Consider the following 23715-nt stretch of genomic DNA (forward strand, 5'->3'; position numbering starts at 1 on the left):
AAGGTGAGGAAGCAGAGAGAGTCCTTGAAGAATATAAACGATCTCAAGGCCAGGAAGCAGAGTGAGTCCTTGAAGAATATAAACGATCTCAAGGCCAGGAAGCAGAGAGAGTTCTTAAAGAATATAAACGATCTCAAGGTCAGGAAGCAGAGAGAGTCCTTGAAGAATATAAACGATCTCAAGGCCAGGAAGCAGAGTGAGTCCTTGAAGAATATAAATGATCTCAAGGCCAGGAAGCAGAGAGAGTCCTTGAAGAATATAAACGATCTCAAGGCCAGGAAGCAGAGAGAGTTCTTAAAGAATATAAACGATCTCAAGGTCAGGAAGCAGAGAGAGTCCTTGAAGAATATAAACGATCTCAAGGCCAGGAAGCAGAGAGAGTCCTTGAAGAATATAAACGATCTCAAGGCCAGGAAGCAGAGAGAGTTCTTAAAGAATATAAACGATCTCAAGGTCAGGAAGCAGAGAGAGTCCTTGAAGAATATAAACGATCTCAAGGCCAGGAAGCAGAGTGAGTCCTTGAAGAATATAAACGATCTCAAGGCCAGGAAGCAGAGAGAGTCCTTGAAGAATATAAACGATCTCAAGGCCAGGAAGCAGAGAGAGTTCTTAAAGAATATAAACGATCTCAAGGTCAGGAAGCAGAGAGAGTCCTTGAAGAATATAAAGGATCTCAAGGTCAGGAAGCAGAGAGCATCCTTGAAGAATATAAACGATCTCAAGCAGGGCATTAGGAAGGCCAAAAGGGGCTGTGAAATGTCCATGGTGAGCACGAGAAAATCCCAAGACATTTTATATTTACATTAAGAACAAAAGGATGACTAGGGAGAGGTTAGGACCACTCAAGGATGAAGGAGAGAATTTATGCTTAAAGGAAGTGGGTGAGGTATGAAATGATTATATCAGTGTTTACCAAGTAGGATGTGGACAGTGATGGGAGTGTAATGTGGAGAAGAAATTTTGAGATTAAGAAAGAGTAGCGTTGGGTGTTTCATAGACATGGAACATTACAGACCATTTTGCCCTCAATGTGCTGACCTACATATATCTCCCCCCCCCCCCCAAAAAAAACCGAAACCATCCCTACCTCATAAACATTTTTTGTTCATCCATGTGCCTGTCTATCCATTGTTCCAGCCTCCTCCACCACCCCTGGCAATGCATTCCAGCAACTCATAACTCTTGTGTAAAGAAAATACCCCCATTGTCTAAACTTTCCTCCCTTCACTTTGTACAGATATCCCCTGGGTTTGTTATTCCTGCTCTCGTATAAAGGTACTGGCTGTCCATCTTATCTATCCTTCTGCTCAACAACACTCCCCAGATCCTCTGCTCGACAACACTACCCCAGATCCCTCTGCTCGACAACACTCCCTCAAATCCTCTGCTCGACAACACTACCCCAGATCCCTCTGATCCACAACACTGCCCCAGATCCATCCACTCTACAACACTCCCCCAGATCCCTCTACTCTGCAACACTCCCCACATCCTCTGCTCCACAACACTCCCCTAGATCCCTCTGCTCTATAACACTCCCCCAGATCGCTGCTATTCACTGTGTAGTCCTACTCCTGTTAAATCTTCCAAAATACAACATCCCATATTTGTTTAATCCACTCTCCTCTGCTTTCCTAGTGGCTCAGTAAGTTTATTGTTTACAAGTCTTCAATTTCCTTTCCCTGTTGAGTCTGCTTTCCCTAAGTCAGGCAGTGCACTCCAGGTCACAACTCCAGGTCACAACTCCAGTGTAGGGACTGGGTAAAGGCTGGGAGATTGCTTCGTTAAACACCTTCGCTCTGTCCACACTGGGGACCTCCCAGTGGCCAACCATTTCAGTTCCATGCTCCACTCCCACGCCAATATATCTGTCCACGGCCTTGTGCACTGCCAAACCGAGACCACCCATAAATTGGAGGAGTTCCTTCAGGAACTCTCTAACTGGATGGCATTAACATCGACTTATCCAGCTTGTTAGGCCACTCCCCTGTCTCCCTCTCTTCCTCATCCCTCTGAATTCTTCTTCCGGCTCTCTACCCCCAAGCTATCCCCTCCCCCAGCACATCCCAGCACCACCCATATCCACTATGACCTCCTGCCTGTGGGCCTATGCTCCTCCCCCCACCATTGGGGGTGTAGGTCATTCGGGTGTAATTGGGCAGCATGGACTTGTGGTCCGAAAGGGCCCATACCGTGCAATTTGTTGAAAGTTAAATTTAAATATGTATAAGTTTATTCAGGCATCTACCTGCTTTTTGCTAACAACTTGATGAAGGGCTCAGGCCTGAAACATTGGTTATGTATCTTTATCTTTGCTACATAAAGAACGCCGCGTAATGTAAACTACAATCACTACTTCCCTAGTCTCCACCAAAGTTAAGCCCCTTTTGCCGGTGTCATTCCTTCTGTAGTTTCACTGAAGCATTAATGTACAAAGCTCAAAGTTCGCACAATACCACTAGTTAGGTCCTAAATCACTATCACTGACTTCTACAGAGTAGGAACTGGCCCTCCAGTCCATACTCACCACCATGCCTAACTATACTCATCCCACCTGCCTACAATAGTTCCACATCCCTCTACGCCCTGCTCATTCAAGTACCTGTCCAGATACCTTCACATGTTGTTCCTGTTCGTATCTCCACCACCTCCTCTGACAGTTTGTTCCAGGTATCAACCACTCTTTGTGTACGAATTTATCCCTGAGATCCCCTTTAAATCATACAACACGACAGCCCAGAAACGGACCCATCAGCCATTCTAACCTTGCCAAACTATAATTCTGTGAATCTCTTTGAAGCTGTAGCCTCTGGTCTTAAACACCCCTTACATGGGGAACAGACACTGACAATATAGTTGATCTGTGCCTCTCGAGATTTCATACTATCTCGATCATGTCACCCCTTCGCCTCCTTGCTTCAGGGAGAACAGACTCAGCTGTGAAAATATTCTTCCCAAACATGACTCCTTCCTGATGGAAAGCAACACACTTCTGCTTAACCTGAAGTCTCAATACCTCAATTGGGAGGGTGGGGGTGTGTGTGTGTGTGTGTGTGTGTGTGAGAGTGAGAGTGAGCATGTGTGTGTCTGGCATGTGTGTATGCGTGGTGTATGAGAGTATGTGTGTGAGTGAGCGTGTGTGTGGCATGTGTGTGTGTGAATGAGGGTGTATGTGTGAGTGACAATGAGCATGTGTGTGCATGACAGTGAACGCGTGTGTGTTTTTGCGTGTGGTGAGTGTGTGGATGAGTTACAGTGAACGTGTGTGTGCGTGTTTGTGTGTATGTGTGGTGAGTGTGTGTGTGGACGTGCGTCTGTGAGTGACAGTGAACGTGTGCGTGCGTGTTTGTGTGGTGGGTGTGTGTGTGGACGTGCGTCTGTGAGTGACAGTGAACGTGAGTGTGTGTGTGGTGGGTGTGTGTGTGGACGTGCGTCTGTGAGTGACAGTGAACGTGAGTGTGTGTGTGTTGTGGGTGTGTGTGTGGACGTGCGTCTGTGAGTGACAGTGAACGTGAGTGTGTGTGTTGTGGGTGTGTGTGTGGACGTGCGTCTGTGAGTGACAGTGAACGTGAGTGTGTGTGTGGTGAGTGTGTGTGGGTGTGTGTGTGTGTGTGTGTGCATGACAGTGAACATGTGTTTATGTGAGTGTGTGTTAGAGACCTGGTGTCTCAGGAGGATGTTCAGTGACCTCACGAGGAAAGCCCGTACTTGCTCAGTCCCCAGGATACCCTGATACTTCAGGGTTCTGACTCAAGCTGTGAGCAGGGCTACAGTTCTCAATGCCGCCAGGAATCAGGGTGTAGCTGTCCTACCTTTTTTGTGACCTGTCTGACTGCAGAAAGCGGTTCCTGTGTGAGTAAAGATTCAACCAATTACACTTTGAGCGGAAACAATGCATTAAATCTGATGATATACTGCTGACTTCAACTGTAAATAACCTCCCCAACTTTACCCATGGTCTGTGTCTGCACACAGTGCTGGAAGGGAGTGTGGGGGTGGCGGCAAGGTTAAAATTACAGAAATTCCAGTTTTTACCCACGATCGTGACCACAGAGTTATCAACTCATATCTGCGGAGTCAGCCAGTGCCATCCAATTTCCAGTTGGAGACGGGGAGGGTGTGATACTGGTTATGGGGACATATTGGCAGCGATGGCCACATTTAAAGGAAGGATGCTGTAAGGGCTCAGCACTGTTAAATGAATGGGCGGAGAAAAGGACTTAAAAGCAGTGTAGAGTCTGCGATGGTCCTTGCTGGTCTTGAAGTGCCCTGTAGTTTCTGATGTCCTTGCACTAGGTGCCCGTGAGTAACAGAGCGGACTGTAGGAGCCATGTGGCCTGCTCCCAATCTCATTCGTTAAATTCCTTCTGCCCCTCATTGGCTCCAGATCTTATTGGGGATCTGGATGAGGAGAAGAGACCATAAGAAAGAGGTAGAAAGCAGATATATGCAACCAGGAGCGAATGGGGTTCTTGAGGAGCAGAAAAAACTCAAGAGGGAAATCAGGACGCTAAAAGAAGACATAAGGTTGTTTTGGCAGTCAATGTGAAGGAAATCTTAAAGGATAGTAAGGGACAAAATTAGTCCCCTTGAAGATTCGAGTGCTTGGCTTTGTATGGAGCCAGAAGAGATGGGAGAGATCTTAGATGGCTTTTTTTTTGCATCAGTATTTACTCAGGAAACTGACACAGAGTCTGTGGAAATGAGGCAAACAAGCAGTGAGGTCATGGAACCTCCACAGATTAAAGAGGAGGCGGTCCATGCTGTCTTAATACAAATAAGGGTGGATAAATCCCCAGGGCCTGACAAGATATTCCCTCGGAGCTCGAGGGAGGCTGGTGTAGAAATTGCAGGGGCTCTAGTAGATACGTTTAAAATGTCCTCAGCCACAGGTGAGTTGCCGGAGGAACGGAGAGTAATTCATATTGTTCCGGTGTTTAAAAAAGGTTCCAAAAATAACGCAGGAAATTATCGGCCAGTGAATCTGACGTCAGAAGTAGGCAAGTTACTGGAAGGTGTTCATAGAAATCAGATATACATGCATTTGGATAGCCAGAAACTGATTAGGGATAGTCAACATGACTTTGTGCGTGGGAGGTTGCGTTTAACAAATCAGATAGAGTTTATCAAGGAGGTTACTAGTAAAGATGACGAAGAAAAAACCGTGGATGTGGTCAACATGGACTTTAGTAAGGCCTTTGACAAAGTCCCACATGGGAGGTTAGTCAGGAAGGTTCAGATGTTCAGTATTCATGGTGAGGTAATGAACTGGATTTGGCATTGGTTTAATGGGAGAATCCAGAGAGTAGTGGTGCTTCTCAGACTGGAGGCCTGTGACTAGTGGTGCCTCAGGAATCAGTTCTGGGACCCTTGTTGTTTGTTGTCTATATCATGATCGGGATGATAATGTGGTGAATTGGATCAGCAAGTTGGCAGATGACACAAATATTGGTGGTGTTGTGGAGAGCGAAATGGCAGATGGACTTTAATGTAGATAGTGAAGTGTTGCACTTTGCAAAGGAAAACAAATGTAGGACGTACACAGTAAATGGTCAGGCACTACGGAGTGTGGAAGAACAGAGGGATCTGGGAATATAGATACATAATTCTGTAAAAGAGGGCTCAAAGATAGCTAGGGTGTAGAGATGTTTAGCATATTGGCCTTCATAAACCAAAGTATTGAGTACAGGAGTTGTGATGTTATGGTAAAGTTGTACAAGACATTGGTGAGGCCAGATTTGGAGGATTGTGTGTAGTTTTGGTCACCGAACTACAGGAAAGATACCAATAAGATAGAAAGAGCGCTGAGAAGATTTACTAGGATGTTGCCTGGACCGTCAGGAACTGAGTTACAGGGAAAGGTTAAACAGGTTAGGACCTTATCCCCTGGAGTGTAGAACAATGAGGGGAGATTTGATAGTGGTATTTAAAATTATGAGCAGGATAGACAGAGGAAATGCAAGTAGACTTTTCCCACTAAGGGCAGGTGAGATACAAACCAGAGGACATAGGTTAAGGATGAAAGGGGAAAAGTTTAGAGGGAATATGAGGGGAAGTTTTTCAAATAGAGAGTGGTGGGAGTGCGGAATACGATGGCATCTGAAGTGGTGAATGTGGGTACAATTTTAACACAAGAAAAGTTTGGACAGGTACATGGATGGGAGAGGCATAGAGGGATAGGGAAAGGGTACAAGTCAATGAGTCATGGTAGAATAGTAGTTCGGCGTGGTCCATGGTTCTATCTCTTCACTCCTTGTGGCCCCTGCACAATTCCTCTGCTTGCATAACCCCTGGAAACAGGCTATGCTGCCTATGCCCACACTCCCATTCCACATTCACTCCTGCTCCCCATTCACCCCTGCTCCCCATCCACTCCCGTTCCCCATTCACTCTCATTCCCCATCCACTTCCACTCCCCATCCAATCCCGTTCCCCATCCACTCCCACTCCCCATTCACCCCTGCTCCCCATTCACTCCCACTCTCCATCCACTCCCGTTCCCCATTCACCACGTTGCCCATTCACTCCCTTTCCCCATTCATTCCCACTCCCCGACCATTCCCGTTCCCCATCCATTCCCATTCCCCATCCACTCCTGTTCCCCATCCACTCCCGTTCTCCATCCACTCTCGTTCCCCATCCAATCCCACTTCCCCATCCACCCCTGCTCCCCATTCACCCCTGCTCCCCATCCAATCCCGTTCCGCATCCACTCCCGTTCCCCATTCACCCCGTTGCCCATTCATTCCCTTTCCCAAATCATTCCCACTCCCGTCCATTTCTTCCCCATCCATTCCCATTCCCCATCCACTCCCGTTCCCCATCTACTCCCGTTCCCCATCCACTCTCGTTCCCCATCCAATCCCACTTCCCCATCCACCCCTGCTCCCCATTCACCCCTGCTCCCCATCCACTCCCACTCCCCATCCAATCCCGTTCTGCATCCACTCCCACTCCCCATTCACCCCTGCTCCCCATTCACTCCCACTCTCCATCCACTCCCGTTCCCCATTCACCCCGTTGCCCATTCACTCCCTTTCCTCATTCATTCCCACTCCCAGTCCATTCCCGTTCCCCATCCATTCCCATTCCCCATCCACTCTTGTTCCCCATCCACTCCCACTCCCCATCCACCCCTGCTCCCCATCCACCCCTGCTCCCCATTCACCCCTGCTCCCCATTCTCTCCCATTCTCCATCCACTTCCATTTCCCATTCACCCCGTTGCCCATTCACTCCCTTTCCCCATTCGTTCCCACTCCCCGTCCATTCCTATTCCCCATCCATTCCTGTTCCCCATCCACTCCCGTCCCCCACCCACTCCCGCTTCCCATTCACTCCCATTGCCCATTCACCCCTGCCTCCCATTCACTCCCTTTCCCTATTCACTCCCGTTCCCCATCCACTCTCGTTCCCCATCCACTCCCACTCCCCATCCAATCTTGTTCCCCATCCACTTCCGTCCCCCATCCACTCTCGTTCCCCATCCACTCTCATTCCCCATCCACTCTCGTTCCCCATCCACTCCCACTCCCCATCCAATCCTGTTCCCCATCCACTCCTGCTCCCCATTCACTCTCACTCTCCATCCACTCCCGTTCCCCATCCACTCCCACTCCCCATTCACCCCTGCTCCCCATTCATTCCCATTCCCCGTCCATTCCCGTTCCCCATCCACTCCCACTCCCCATCCACTCCTGCTCCCCATTCACTCTCACTCTCCATCCACTCCCGTTCCCCATCCACTCCCACTCCCCATTCACCCCTGCTCCCCATCCACTCCCACTCCCCATCCAATCCTGTTCCCCATCCACTTCCGTCCCCCATCCACTCTCGTTCCCCATCCACTCTCATTCCCCATCCACTCTCGTTCCCCATCCACTCCTACTCCCCATCCAATCCTGTTCCCCATCCACTCCTGCTCCCCATTCACTCTCACTCCCCATCCATTCCTGTTCCCCATCCGTTCCCATTCCCCATCCATTCCCGTTCCCCATCCGTTCCCATTCCCCATCCATTCCCGTTTCCCATCCTCTCCTGTCCCCCATCCACCCGCTTCCCATTCACTCCCTTTCCCCAATCACTCCCACTCCCCATTCACTCCTATTCCCCATTCACTCTTGTTCCCCATCCACTCCCACTCCCCATCCAATCCTGTTCCCCATCCACTCACCATTCAACCCTCCTCCCCATTCACTCCCGTTCCCCATTCACCCCTGCTCCCCATTCACTCCCACTCTCCATCCACTCCCATTTCCCATTCACCCCATTCCACATTCACCCCCGTTCCCCATTCACCCCATTCCCCATTCGCTCCCTTTCCCCATTCACTCCCATTCTTTAATGAATCACATTTCTGTTTTCCCCTTACAATCCCCATTCACTTTCACTACTTGTAGCTTCTGGAGCCCTGTTCCTCATGCAGCACCACTCCCTGTGGTCTCCAGTCCTCACTCACTTCTACTTCCCATGGCATAGATATGATCCCCTACCCTTTGGGCCCATCCCTTTCTCAATCTCAGGATACATCATCGAAACACAGACTTTGTCCACGGAATATGGGAAGATGAGAAGCTTCGCAATGCTGCACATATGAATGAGAGTCATTCAGGCATATTCTCATGAACATGAGAAAGGGAGAGATAGAGCATGAGAGAGGAAAGATCATGAATGAGTGGGAGAGCGTAGAAGCAATGGGAAGGAACAGACCATGGAAGGGAAGCGAGTGAAAGGAATTGTACGGTCACTATTTATAAATGATATTTACATAAATAATACAGCAAAGGAAATGACCCTTTGGCCCACATTTGTGCCGACCCATGATGCCGATTTAAACTGATCCTACATGCCTGCACGTGGCCTAGATCCCTCCACTTCCTGCCTGTCTACTTGTCTGTTTTACTGCCTCTTCATCTGCCTCAACCACTTCTCCTGGCAGCTCATTCCAGGCACCCACCCCTTCTGTGTAAATCTTGTAAATCTCCATGAAATTTTCCCCTTCTCGTCATAAACTTGTGCCCTCTAGTATCTGATATTTTCAGCCTGAGAAAAATTCTATCTCTGCTGTTCATAATTTGTATCAGGTCATCCCTCAGCCCCCAGCACTCGATGGAAAACCTCTCTTTATTAAACCTACTCTCCGAGCAAGGTCACATCCTAGTAAATGTCCTCTGCACCTCTCGAATGCCTTCACATCCTTTCCGTAATTCCACCAATGCTCCAAATGTGGGCTAACCAAAGTTACATACAGTTTCAACATGACTTCCCACCTTTTGTACGCCCTGATTGTTGAAGGCAAGGATGCTGAGAGGGTTCTTTACCACCCTGTCCACTTGTGTGGCCACTTTCAGGGAGCCATGGCTGAACACAATCTTTGGAGGAACTCAGCAGGTCATCAGTGGGAGAAATGAATGGTGGACATTTTGGGCTGGAACTCTTTATTGGTCCTGATGAAGGATATCAGCTCAAAATGTTGACCATTCTTTTGGCCCTAGATCTCAGCCTCCACAATCTTACACATGCCTTCTGGGAGCTATGGATTTACACCCCACGTTCTGTCAATATACCACTGCCCCTGACATTTAATGTATGCCTTCCCCTTGAATTAAAACTTCCAAAATGCAGCACCTCACACTTGTCCAGATTAAGTTCCATCTGCCATTTCCTTGCCCATATCTCCAACAGATCCATATCTTGCTGTAGCCTTTCTCACTCGCCATATAACAATTACAGCACAGAAACAGGCCAGTTCGGGCCTTCTAGTCCATCCCAAACACCGTCTCCCACCTAGTCCCATTGACCCTACTCCCGGTCCATAACCCTCCATACCTCTCTCGTCCATATACCTCTCCAACTTTTCCTTAAAAATTAAAATCGAACGCGCATCTACCACTTTGGCCAGTAGCTCATTCCACACTCCCACCACCCTCTGAGTGAAGAAATTCCCCCTCTCGTTTCCCCTAAACCTCCCCCTTCAATCTCAATCCATGTCCTCTTGTTTGAATCTCCCCCCACTCTCAGTGGAAAAAGCCTGTCCACATTGACTCTATTTGTTCCCCTCATAATTTTAAATACCTCTATCAAAAAAATCAGGCATCAATTTTCTATGCTCCAGCCTGCTCAATCTTTCCCTGTAACTCAAACTCCGAAATCCAGGCAATATTCTTGTAAATCTCCTCTGCACTCTCTATTCTGTTTATAATCCTTCCAATTCTTACCTCAATGGGGTGTTTTACAGAGTTAAAGGTGTTTTATAAACTAAGCAGTGATTGACATTTTCTTCCAGTGCTAATACCTGCATGTGACCTTGAAATAAATCCCATGCATTAATAATGGTCTATATTGCTCGTATCCAGTCTCCAAACCTCAACGTTAGTGATATTACAGGTCACTGTTTAATGGATTTCCCACCCAGTCCTTCCTCGTGCTTTCAGGTAGTGGAATAATAGGAGATTAAATGCAATATTGAAAGCTGGAAGATGTATGAGAGGAGACAACTTTGACCATTAGCTATTTTCAACAGAATAACTTTGCCAGATTTTCAAATCAACCACAACAGGGTTTGAGATTTGCATAAAATATAGTTAAGTGGGTGTGCAGGCTAGACGCGGGTGTCACATCAGTCTTCCTGACTTGCTCTCTCCCATGGGGTGAGCCTTCATGATATGTACAAAAGACAGCCAGCTTTTTCCTCTCACCTTTCTTCCTCCAAGCCAGACAAGGCAACCACCAATTGCCCTGAGCTACCATTTCATATGTTCAGGACATCCAAAACCAGCCTCCATCATCAAGGACCCTCACCACCCAGGCCATGCCTCTTCTCACTGCTGCCATCAGGAAGGAGGTACAGGAGCCTGCAGACGAACACCCAATGGTTCAGAAATAGCCTCTTCCTCTCTGCCATCAGGTTTCTGAACAGACAATGACCCCCAGACACTTCCTCACTTTTCTTTCTCTTCTTTTGCACTAATTTATTTACGCAAATTAAATTTATAGGAATTTTTGCACCTGTTATGCACAATACTGCTGACAAGAGACAACCAATTTCGTGACACATATTCGTGACAATAAACCTGATTCTGAACCATGGCGCTGCAGCTATGCCTGATCTTCTGTGTTGTCCAGTGGGGAGGAGGGCGACTGACCATTGATTGGAAGAGGAAGCCACACATTCCACCCTGCCTACTCCTCCTGCTCCACTACACTTTGTCTCACTGGCATCATGAGACAGGGGGTTGACGCCGTGACCTTCCGAGTGAACCTGCACTTTCTTCATGGAGTGTGGTGGGCTTAGACGACATGGCAGAAGCATAAACCATCCTTACCTGTGTAGCCTATCTTCTCAAAGCTAAGTAGGTTGAAAATGCTGTTATACAGCTGCATCTCCTTCTTGTGGTTTTGGTCCATTTCATCCAGGATTTCCATCAGTTCGTTGCCAGTCTTGGTGGGGTGGCCGCACTCTCCCTCGTGGCCTGTCAACTCATGGAACGGTCCCTGCCATGGACATCCAATCCGCTTGTATTTACACTGCATCACCCTGGCACAAGACAGAAATAAGACAATTAGTGGCAGCTCACTCCGTCAGTCCTCTCAACAAGCTCGACCAACTTGCGCTTTCCTCTCTTGGGTCACCTCAAAGTATTTTAACCAATTGAATTGTAGTCACTGTCATGAAGTTGGAAACACTGCTGCCAATTTGTAGTCACCAACCAGATGACGAGGAATGGTTTGCATAGCAGTTAGCGCAACACTATTACAACGCCAGTGACCCGGGATTGCATCTGGCACTGTCTGTAAGGAGATTGTATGTTCTCCCTGTGTCTGCGTGGGTTTCCTCCGACCCTTCAAAACAACCAGGTCAATTGAGGTATTTGGGCAGCGCCGACTTGTGGGCCAGAAGGACTTGTTACCGTGTTGTATGTCTGTATGTACCATATATAAGTGTGACTAAACTAATAGTAAAAACACAATGCTGGAGAAACTCAGCAGGTCAAACAGTGTACTTTATGTAGCAAAGATAAAGATAGAAAACCAACATTTCAGGCTTGAGCCCTTCATCAAGGTAAACTAATTGTGTTTCTTTGGATAGTGAAGGAAGGATGTTGGCAGTATATAGATATGTTTTTGGGAGATAAATTGGGGCAATTTTGTTTGAATAGGTCACATACAAACACTTTAAAACAGATCTTATTTAAAATACTGGAGCTCTGCTCATGCTAGACATGTCGGGGCCCCAGAGCCTTTGCTAAAGCTTTGGAGAATGCCCAAGAGACTTCACTAATAGATTGTTCTTTATAAAAAGGCAACAGATGAAAGAACTTGTTGGAGCCGCAGATTGTCTGCAGTGGAACTTGCTGTTCTGAGAGGGTCATGTGGTTTTGCAAGCAGAGAGAGTAAAATACGCTTTCTCTCTGTGTATGTGAGAGAGACTCAGAGGTTAAGTTCTACAGTTTTACATTCAGCAGTAGCAACTGGAACTGAAACAGGACATGCTGGCAAGCTTGTGGAAAACCCCAAGATGGATTGTGAGTGCTTAGTTCAGCCTGGTCAAAGCCATTGTGGTTCACTTGGAACATGAGAAACAAAAAAGAACTCTGTGTGACCTGAAAGAAAGAGGTTATCATCTGGAGAACCCTAAGAGGGCAAGTTTCTTCAGCAAGACATTGAGGTGACTAATGGTGGTACCTCAGTTGTGGAAATCCTGGAACAACAAATCTCTCTCTGCAACCTCCAAAGAACCTTCCTGAGCGGTAAACATTTACCTTTCGAGCACCAAAGCCTGGTGAACTTTATACATGTTAAATTCTGTGCACAGTCTAAGAATTGCCTGCAACCAGTGAACTTGGAAGAATGAGAAGTGAAATTGAACTGTGAACCAAATAACTTTTCTTAAAATTTACATACATCATACACGTGCGCTTAGAATTAGAAGGGGGTTAATTTGGGTTAGTTAAGTTAATAGAGATAAGTTAAAGTTTGATTTTGTTTTCATGTTTAAAGATATTTAAAAACAACTTTTGTTTAAGTAACCATTTGTCATGGTGAATATCTATTGCTGCTGGGTTTTGGGGTCCTCTGGGCTTGTGACTATATTGGCCGAGTCAATGCATACTGGCCCAGTCAATGCAGAGACCCAGTCACTGCCGTGCCATCTTTGATCTTCACCTGTAAGTGTAGACCCAGCCTCTATTTAATATCTCATCTGAAAGTCAGCATTTGAAGAGGGCCACACCCCTTCGGTAATGTTAGGAAAGATTATTGTGCTTAAGTCTCGGACTCCAAGGGTAAGGTTCTACAAACAAAGCTGCCATAGAACCATATACAGCACAGCACAGAACAGGCCAGTTTGGCCCTACTAGTCCATGCCGGAACAAATCCCCACCCTCCTAGTCCCCCTGACCAGCACCTGGTCCATACCCCTCCAGTCCTCTCCCCTCCATGTCTTTCCTTAAATGTAAATAACGTCCTTGCTTCAACCACCACTGCCGGAAGCTCATTCCACATCCCAACCACCCTTTGCGTGAAGAAATTTCCCCTCATGTTCCCCTTATAAATTTCCCCCTTCAATCTCAAACCATGGCCTCTGGTTTGAAAATCCCAGACTCTCTCTGTCCCTTTTAAAATCTTGAACACCTCCATCAAATCCCCCCTCAATCTTCTACACTCCAGAGAAAAAATCCCCAGGCTGCTCAACCTTTCTCTGTAACTCAAACCCTGACATCCTGTCAACATTCTCGTGAACCTTCTCTGCACTCTCTCTATTTTGTTTATATCCTTCCTATAATTTGGTGAAATTCAGTCAAAAACATCCTACCATCTAACATTTTTACACAGTGGGTGGTGGGTGTGTGGAATAGGCTTCCAGGGGAGGTGGTTAAGGCAGGGACTATTAAAACGTTTAAGAAACACATTTGGACGGATACATGGATAGGATGGGTTCAGAGGAATATGGGCCAAACGCAGGCAGGTGGGACTAGTCTGGGTGGAACATTTTGGTCAGCATGGGCTGAAGGGCCTGTTTCTTCTCTGTGTAACTCTATAACAAATTGGCAAATGAATATGAAGGGAATGAAGGGCGATCTTTCATAAAGTTTGGAGGGTGCAGCAGGCTATCAAGATGGATTGAATTTAGGAGCCGGGAAGTTCTCCTGGAACTGTACAAAGTACTGGTGTGGCTGCATATGGAGAACTGCGTGTGGTTCTGGCCTCCTTACTTGAGGAAGGATGTACTGGCTTTGGAGGTGGTGCAGAGGAGGTTAACCATGTTGATTCCAGGGATGAGAGGGGATAGCCAATGAAGAGAGATTGAGTCGTCTGGGATTGTACTTGCTGGAATTTAGAAGAATGAGTGGGGATCTTAGAAATGTATAAAATTATGAAAAGAATAGATAAGATAGATTTTGTTCCCTCTGGTAGGTGAAATGTGAACTAGGGGGCATAGCCTCAAGGTTCATGATCATAGATTTAGGATGGAGATGAAGAGGAACTGCTTTTCCCAGAATGCTGAATCTATAAATTCTCTGTCCATGGACTCAGTGGAGGTCACTGCATTAAATATATCTAAGACAAGGTTGGATAGATTTTTGTGCAGCAGGGGAATTAAGGGATATGGGGAACAGGCAGATAGTAGGTGGAGATAAGCCTGTCATCAGATCAGCCATGATCTCATTGAATGATGGAGCAGGCTCGATGGGCCGGATGGCCCACTTCTGCTCCTACATCTTATTTGTATCAGGGTGGGCAGCAGTTTGAGTTTAACTTGGGATCATGTTCCGGACAGAGACATGGGCCGATGGGCCTGTTCCTGAACTGTCCAGCTCTGGGTTCTGCCTTGATCATGTTCCGGACAGAGACATGGGCCGACGGGCCTGTTCCTGAACTGCCCAGCTCTGGGTTCTGCCTTGATCATGTTCCGGACAGAGACATGGGCCGATGGGCCTGTTCCTGAACTGTCCAGCTCTGGGTTCTGCCTTGATCATGTTCCGGACAGAGACATGGGCCGATGGGCCTGTTCCTGAACTGTCCAGCTCTGGGTTCTGCCTTGATCATGTTCCGGACAGAGACATGGGCCGATGGGCCTGTTCCTGAACTGTCCAGCTCTGGGTTCTGCCTTGATCATGTTCCGGACAGAGACATGGGCCGATGGGCCTGTTCCTGAACTGTCCAGCTCTGGGCTCTGCCTTGATCATGTTCCGGACAGAGACATGGGCCGATGGGCCTGTTCCTGAACTGTCCAGCTCTGGGTTCTGCCTTGATCATGTTCCGGACAGAGACATGGGCTGATGGGCCTGTTCCTGAACCGATCCTCCGATTTCTATCTGTTGTAGCTCCCACCACTGGAGCTCAGCACACAAATGTCACCTGCCTCTATCCCACTGTGTCTCGGATCTGCTCAAATGAGGAATTACCTGGACAGATAATAGAGCTTGGCTGAACCTCGACAAAGCGGGAACAGACTTATGGAAGTCCCTGAATCAGCAAGAAAACAGGGAGGGAGGGAAGCTGGTGGTGGTCGCTGGGGTGAACAGGGAGAGCCCAACAACAGGAATATCCAGATGGGATCCAGGACGTTGACAGCAATGACAGTCGTGCCAGATTCTCACTGGGAATCTGTTTATATGCTGTTTATGACCTATCATTTACATCTGACTTGATGTTAAATGCCACCATTTCCTATGAAGTTTTGTTGAGTGAATTCAAAACAGTGATGGAGCGTGGTGACTCTCTGTGGGCTGGCTGGATAGCATCCAGAACTGAACTCTTTACTTATCACGTACAATTCAATAAAAGAACAAAGGGGAACATGCTCCTGATGGCCTTCGCTTTATATCAAATAGCAGAACAGGCCCCACCCAGTCAGAATATTCATTTTTTTAAGGACAAATTTTCATGGACTGAAATATGTACAGATGCATATGTACAGTCTTGGTCTCCTGATTAATAAAATAATATTCCCCTCATCCAGAAGAATGAGGGGGATCTCATTGAAACCTATCGAAAATTGGAGAGAGTGGATGCGGAGAGGGTGATTCCTATGGTGGGGAGACTCTGGGGCTAGAGGGCACAGCCTCAGAATACAAAAGTGTCACTTTGGAACAGAGATGAGGAGGAATTTCTTTACCCAGGAGTAGGGGAGGGGGGTTTGAATCTGTGGGATTTGTTGCTGCGGACAACCGTGGAGGCCAAGTTATTAGGGATATTTAAGGGGGAGTGTTGTATGTGGAGGAAGCGTGGCCTCCCTGAATGTGTGTACTGCGGGTGGTCACGTGACCTCCCGTCTGAAACTTATTCGGAAGTCACATCACCTGTCAGTCATACTGCTGGCCAATTCAAATCACCTAGCGTCCCTTATTGGCCGGCCACATAGATTAGCACAGTATTTAACAAGAAAGCACAGCACCTTTTCTTTCTCTCTCTCTGACTCGTGGCCTGAGCCCAGGACACCGCTCCATGCCAAGTCGCTAATGTAGACGTCGCTTGGAAGGGTTGTGGGTAAGGTGTGCACTGCACTGAAGCTGAGCCATAGTATTGCTATAGATCAATACTTGCAGTAAAGCTGCCGCTCTCAACAATCAATGGACTGGGAGTGTGTATAGAATTTCTGCTTATAGTGTGTGGATGTCTGGATCGCCTGTGGGAATTAGTAACGTTCTCCCCTGTTTGTTTCCCGTTACAATTTTCCCACGCTTTTATAAATTGTGCACGTGCTTATGATTACCAAACCTTGATTACCAAACCTTGTGTCCAGACTCATCTCTCTAAGAACCCACCTAACCCGACACTGATTCTCAATATAACGGGAAGGTAGATATGATCTTGATTAGGAAGGGAATCAAGGGTTATAGTAAGAATGCAGGAGAATGGAGTTGAGAAGGATAACTCAATGGGCTGAACAGGCTTACTCTGCTCCCATGTCTTATGGCCATGATATCAAGATAGCATGCAAGTCAGAATAAGGAATTCTACAGTACATCATGAACAGCCTCTGACAACGGAATATTCCAAAGATACCTGTGCAATACACACACGTGCTGGAGAAACTCAGCAGGTCACAAGGCATCGACAGGAAGTAAAAGGTAACCAACGTTTTGGGCCTGAGCCCTTCGTCAGGTGACTTCCCATGGAGTGTGTGACCTGCCGAGTTTCTTCCAGCGTTTTTCTTGCATCGCACTAACATCCAACAGACTTTAACTTCAATGATATTTAAGAGCTTGTTTTTTAAAAAAAACTTCAACAGTGAGCCCCGGGGAAAGTGGTCAGGACAGATTTTAGTTGAAAGGATGGTTTTGGGGCACAGGCATCTAAAGGCAAGTCCAAATAAAACACGACAGTCTGCAGATACGGTGGTTGAAGTAAAAGCACAACGCTGGAGACTCGGCAGGTCAAACAGCATCCTTTATGTAGAAAAGATAATGATACAAAACCAATGTTTTAGGCTTGAGCCCTTCATCAAGGTCTGGAAAAATATCGGTATGTCTGAAAAACAATTCGGGGAAGAGCGCGGTCTCGAAGACAGGAAGTAATTGGGTAAGGGAGAGAGGGCATATCAGCAAGCGGGGGGTGGGGGGAGGGATGGCTCAGTGAATAGAGAGCTGAGGGAAGGGAGAGAGAGTGGAGAGTAGGGCAGCAGAAACCGGAGAAATTGGAGAGTGCCCAGATGGAAAATTAAATGTCGTTTATCCAATTTATGGGTGGCCTCGGTGGGACAGTACATGAGGTCCTAACAGACATGCAAGTGTGGGAGTGGGACGTAGAATTGAAATGGTTGGCCAATGGGAGGTCCCTGTTACTGATGCAGACAGAGCAATGGTGCTAGGTGAAGCGATCTCCCAGTCTGCGTCCAATCTCTCCAATTTGACCAGCTGAGTTTCACCAGCATTGTGTTTTTACTAAGAGTAAGTCCAGCGACTATGGAGTGATTAGAGTGAGTACAGAAACTGAACATGAGGAAGGATGAATTTTTCTAGATATGCAGAACATGGCTAACATGTGAGGGAGTTCCAGAGCATGCACCATAATTACAAAAGGCAGTTCAGAGCAACTGTTTTATGGGAGTGGGTATTGTTCATTGCCCTGGTGACTTCAATGTCCCCACAGAATGAGCACATGCTGCTTCAGACAGTTCCGTTTCTGTCTTTCCCTGTAGCCCGATACATTATTTTCCCTGAAATGCCTGTCAATTTCCTATTGCAGCTCCTTTAAACCGACAAAGAACTATTTTTTGACATTAGGTCCCATGGAAGAGATCTGCAAGGGTGGACTGAGGAGCAAACCACAGTCAATCATACAACCATAGGAGGAAAGCTCACCACAAATGAGTGTTTTAGAATCTTGAGGCATCCCAAAGTATTTGCACCCGATGACACACCTTTTATTTGCACTGGGGTTATTGCTGTAACATTGCCAAATGTTCAGTTGGGTACAGCAAGGGCCCAGGGCAGCCATAAGACATCAGAGCAGAAGCAGGCGATTTGGCCCATCAAGCCATTCCATCATGAGCTGATTCATTCTCCCACTCAGCCCCACTCCCCTGCCTTCTCCACATCACCTTTGATACCCTGACTAATCAGGTGCCTATTAATCTCTATCTTAAATACACCCAACGACCTGGCCTCCACAGCTGCTCTCTGGCTAAAGAAATTCCACTGCATCTCTGTTTTAAATCAGCGCCCTTCAATCCTGAAGTTGTGCCTTCCTGTACCATGGGAAACTACCATTAAATTTGACCATTAAATTTTAAAATTTAAATTTAGACATACAGCATGGTAACAGGCCATTTTGGCCCACAGGTCTGTGCCATCCAATTAACCTACACCCCCGGTACATTTTGAATGGTGGAAAGAAACTGGAGCCCCCGGGGAAATCCACACAGACACAGGGAAAACACACAAATTCCTGACAGACAGCGTGGGGCTCGAAACTCCGCCTTGATCACTAGCGCTGCCACAGCGTGGTGCAAACCGCTAAACCAACCGTGACACCCTAAATTAGCAACCTTGCGAGCATATTTTAAAAACACATTTTAATAGTGAGATTACCTCGGAAATTCTGATTGATTACATGTTTATTCATGAAACATTGTTCTTTAAGTTATATGAACATTTAACGGTAGCACAGGAAGTCTGCATTTTAATGGATCATTGCCAGGGTATGTGCCATTTTAAATAACACTCAACATTATAAATCCTGCAAATATAAGAATTCAGTTAAAAATAAAAAATAGATTCCAACAAGTGCTTGAACATGAAAAGTTAAACCAATCTCATATCAATGTTGCTGAATTATTCCAGAAAGCTCAACTTTTATTTGCAATTTCAATCATTTGCTTTCACAACTCGACCCTGAATGACTAAAAGTGGATCAATACTCACCCTGGCTCTGAAATCTTAGTGAACTGAGGATTTTGAATGAAAGTGAAAATTGAGGCAGTTAATCGGCAAAAACACATAGGCAGGGAGTTGTCAAGATGTACGGTCCAGGTGGCCAGTATCAGTGACCTTTCATAAAACAAACCTGGTGCTCAATTCCACAAATATCAGATTCATCAGAACAGGTGACCAGAATGACACAAAGACAAACAGATAGGGTTGTAAAGAGAGCTTTTAGCATATTGAGGCTTCATACATCAACGTATTGAGTACAGGAGCTAGGATGCTATGGTCAAGTTGTATAAGACATTAGTGAGGCAAAATTTGGAGTATTGTGTGCCGTTTTGGTCACCGAACTACAGGAAAGATATCAGTAAGATCAAAAGAATATACAGATTTACTAGGATGTTACCTGGACTCCACGAACTGAGTTACAGGGAAAGGTTAAACTGGTCTGGGAGGCCTGGGGGGAATCACTGTCCGCTGACCACTGACGGCTTGTCCATTGAGGTCGTCAAGAGTATCAAGTTTCTTGGAGTGCACTTGGTGGAGAATCTTACCTGGTCCCTTAACACCAACTCCATAGCCAAAAAAGCTCAGCAGCGCCTCTACTTCCTGCAAAGGCTCCCACCGTCCATCCTCACTACATTCTAGAGAGGATGTATTGAGAGCATTGTGTGCGACTGCATCACTGTCTGGTTTGGAAGCTGTATGACCTTGGACTGCAAGACCCTGCAGAGGATGGTGATGTCTGCAGAAAAGACCATTGGGGCTCTCTTCCTACCATGAAGGCCATCAACAACACTCGATCCAGGCAAAAAGAAATAAACAGAATTAAGGACTCCACACACCCCTCATTAGAAGTTACTAAAAAGGTTGATAAGGGGAAGGCAGTGGAAATTTTCTATTTGGTAAGGTTCCCCATAAGAGGTTAGTAAAGAAGATGGAAGCATTAGGTATTAATGATGAAGTAGTGAAATAGATTCAACAATGGTTGGATGGGAGATGCCAGAGAATAGAGGTGGATAATTGTTTGTCAAATTGGAGGCCAGTGTCGAGTGGATTTGCCTCAGGAATTGGTACTGGGTCCACTACTGTTTGTCATATATATATATATATATATATATATATAGACGATCTAGATCAGTGGTTCCTAACCTTTTACATTCCACTCACATACCACTTTAAGTATTCCCTATGCCATAACTGTTCTGTGATTAATAAGGGATTGCTTAAGGTGGGATGTGGGTGGAAAGAAAAAATTTGAAAACCATTGTTTTAATCATTCCAAATTGATTCGTTATGTGCACAGTTTCATAACTCCAAAGGAAATGGGCCCATGACAATTTTTACCATATAACCACTTACAGCACAGAACAGGCCAGTTCGGCCCTACTAGTCCATGCTGCAACAAATCCCCACCCTCCTAGTCCCACTGACCAGCACCCGGTCCATACCCCTCCAGTCCTCTCCTCTCCATGTAACGATCCAGTCTTTCCTTAAATGTAACCAATGATCCCGCCTCGACCACGTCTGTCGGAAGCTCATTCCACATCTCTACCACCCTTTGCGTAAAGAAATTTCCCCTCATGCTCCCCTTATCATTTTCCCCCTTCAATCTTAAACCATGCCCTCTAGTTTGAATCTCCCCCACTCTTAATTGAAAAAGCCTATCCACGTTTACTCTGTCTGTCCCTTTTAAAATCTTAAACACCTCTATCAAGTCCCCTCTCAATCTTCTACGCTCCAGAGAAAAAAGCCCCAGTCTGCACAACCTTTCCCTGGAACTCAAACCTTGACATCCTGTCAACATTCTCGTGAACCTTCCCTGCACTCTCTCTATTTTGTTTATATCTTTCCTATAATTTGGTGACCAAAACTGTACACAGTACTCCAAATTTGGCCTCACCAATGCCCTGTACAATTTCATCATAACCTCCCTACTCTTGAATTTAATACTCCGATTTATGAAGGCCAACATTCCAAATGCCTTCTTCACCACACCATCTACCTGAGTATCAGCCTTGAGGGTACTATTTACCACAACTCCTAAATCCCTTTGTTGCTCTGCACTCCCCAATTGTCTACCATTCAATGTATATGACCTATTTAGATTTGCCTTTCCAAAATGTAACACCTCACACTTATCTGTATTAAATTCCATCAGCCATTTCTCAGCCCACACCTCCAGCCTTCCTAAATCACCTTTTAATCTTCGGTAATCTTCCTCACTGTCCACAACACCACCAATCTTTGTATCATCCGCAAACTTGCTGGGAGGAGTCACGTGATGGAGTAGTGGCCAGACAGTGAACTCCAGCCCTCTCCAGAAAAGTCGGAAAAAACAAAGGAAAACACAAAGGCACAAAAATAAAAATTAAAGTAAAGTGAGTATAAAGGTGGAAAGAAGATGGCGACGAAAAAAGAAAAATCAAAACCAACGGTAAGAAGAGAGGAAGAGAAGACAGCGGAAGAAGAAGGAGAAGGCCTTACCTGTTCGAAGAGGCCCGCGGTGGAGAGAGAAACCCGCTCCCTCAGGTCGGTAGAAATTGGACTACAAAAATGGCTCGCTGAGCCGAGTAAAAGTGTGCAACCGCGCATGAAAAAAAACACACTGACGGGAGGGGTGACCAGCTGGGGAGTCGATCTCCACAGCCGGCAACGACAGCTGCAGAACACCTGCAGCAAGAGGAGAACACAGAAGACAACGAAAACAAGAAAGAAGAGAAGAAAAGGACAACAAAGAAACAACAGATGGCCAACCCAGAGGAAGAAGAAGAGGAAGAGTACAGTGAAATAGAAGAAGAAGGGAAAGGCAAGATAAAGGATTTACTTTCTCTTATTAAAGAATACATGGAGTCATTTAAAGAATGGCAAGCGCAAGAATTTAATGATTTAAGAAGAAGAATAAACAATACAGAAGAGAAAATGAATAAAATAGATATGACCTTAACAGAAATGGGAAAAAGAATGGACAAGGTGCAGGAACGAGAAGCAGCAGTAGAAATGGAGGTAGAGGACTTAAAAAAGAAATTAGAGGAATCTAATAAAAAAGTTATAGAGACACAAGAACTGTTAGCTCAGAAAATAGATATAATGGAAAATTATAACAGAAGAAATAACATAAAGATAGTGGGCCTTAAGGAAGATGAAGAAGGCAAGAATATGAGGGAGTTTATAAAAGATTGGATCCCTAGGAGCCTAGGATGTCCAGAACTACAGCAAGAAATGGAAATAGAAAGGGCACATAGAGCAGTGGCCTTTAAACCACAACCACAACAAAAGCCAAGATCTATTTTAGTAAAATTCCTAAGATATACTACAAGAGAAAAGGTACTGGAGAAAACAATGGAAAAAGTAAGAGAGGGCAACAAGCCACTGGAGTACAAAGGGCAAAAAATCTTCATTTATCCAGATATAAGTTTTGAACTCCTGAAGAAGAGAAAGGAGTTCAATACAGCAAAGGCGATTTTATGGAAGAAAGGGTATAAATTTATACTAAAGCATCCAGCGGTATGGAAAATATTTATTCCAGGACAGCAAAACAGACTATTCTCGAATCCAGAGGAAGCACGAAAATTTGCAGAACAATTACAAAATAGACTGAGAGATGAAGACGTGTAACGAGAGTACAAAAGACTGAGAACTAAAAAGACACATAAGTTTTGAACTCCTGAAGAAGAGAAAGGAGTTCAATACATCGAAAACGATCTTATGGAAAAAAACTATTCTCGGATCCAGAGGAAGCAAGGAAATTTGCAGAACAACTACAAAACAAACAGAGAGATGAAGACATGTAATAAGAGTAAAAATGACCACAATTTATATGTATGTGGGTAAAGAGGTATATGTGTGTATATGTATAATGTGCATACATGAATGTATCCGTATTTAGAGGAAAATATAGATAGTATAGACAAGAATTAATAAGGGAAGGAAAAGGAATAGAGGGAATAAGGAGGGAATTAAAAGAGTGACCTTTGTTACAAATGAAAAGTGAAATCCGCAAACTTGCTTATCCAATTCTCCACCCCTACTTCCAGATCGTTAATATGTATAACAAACAATAGTGGACCCAGGACCGAACCCTGAGGAACTCCACTAGTCACCGGCCTCCAATTGGACAAACAATTTTCTACCACTACTCTCTGACACCTCCCATCCAACCATTGCTGAATCCATTTCACTACCTCCTTATTTATACCTAATGCCTCCACCTTTTTTCCTAACCTCCTGTGATCTACCCCTCACAAAACCATGCTGATTACTCCCTATCAATCCCTGTACCTCCAAATATTTGTAAATACCATCCCTCAGAACACTTTCCATCAACTTGCCCACCACAGACG

The 23715-nt window shown here is 45.7% G+C and overlaps 1 protein-coding gene across 3 annotated transcripts in view; it reads right to left on the reverse strand.

The window, feature by feature from the left end:
• zftraf1 (zinc finger TRAF-type containing 1) overlaps positions 1 to 23715 on the reverse strand; it is a 112163-nt gene that overhangs the window by 13553 nt on the left and 74895 nt on the right. For 2 of the 3 annotated variants that reach the window (XM_069915125.1, XM_069915126.1), the window contains 2 exons: positions 11324 to 11535; positions 3813 to 3848 (listed from right to left, as the gene is read on the reverse strand). In XM_069915125.1, the coding sequence (XP_069771226.1) occupies positions 3813 to 3848; positions 11324 to 11535 (248 nt within the window). The remainder of the gene's footprint in view (positions 1 to 3812; positions 3849 to 11323; positions 11536 to 23715) is intronic. The other variant, XM_069915127.1, reaches the window with a different exon arrangement.

Source organism: Narcine bancroftii, chromosome 1 (genome assembly GCF_036971445.1).
Source record: "Narcine bancroftii isolate sNarBan1 chromosome 1, sNarBan1.hap1, whole genome shotgun sequence".
In the NCBI taxonomy this organism is placed as follows: Eukaryota; Metazoa; Chordata; class Chondrichthyes; order Torpediniformes; family Narcinidae; genus Narcine; species Narcine bancroftii.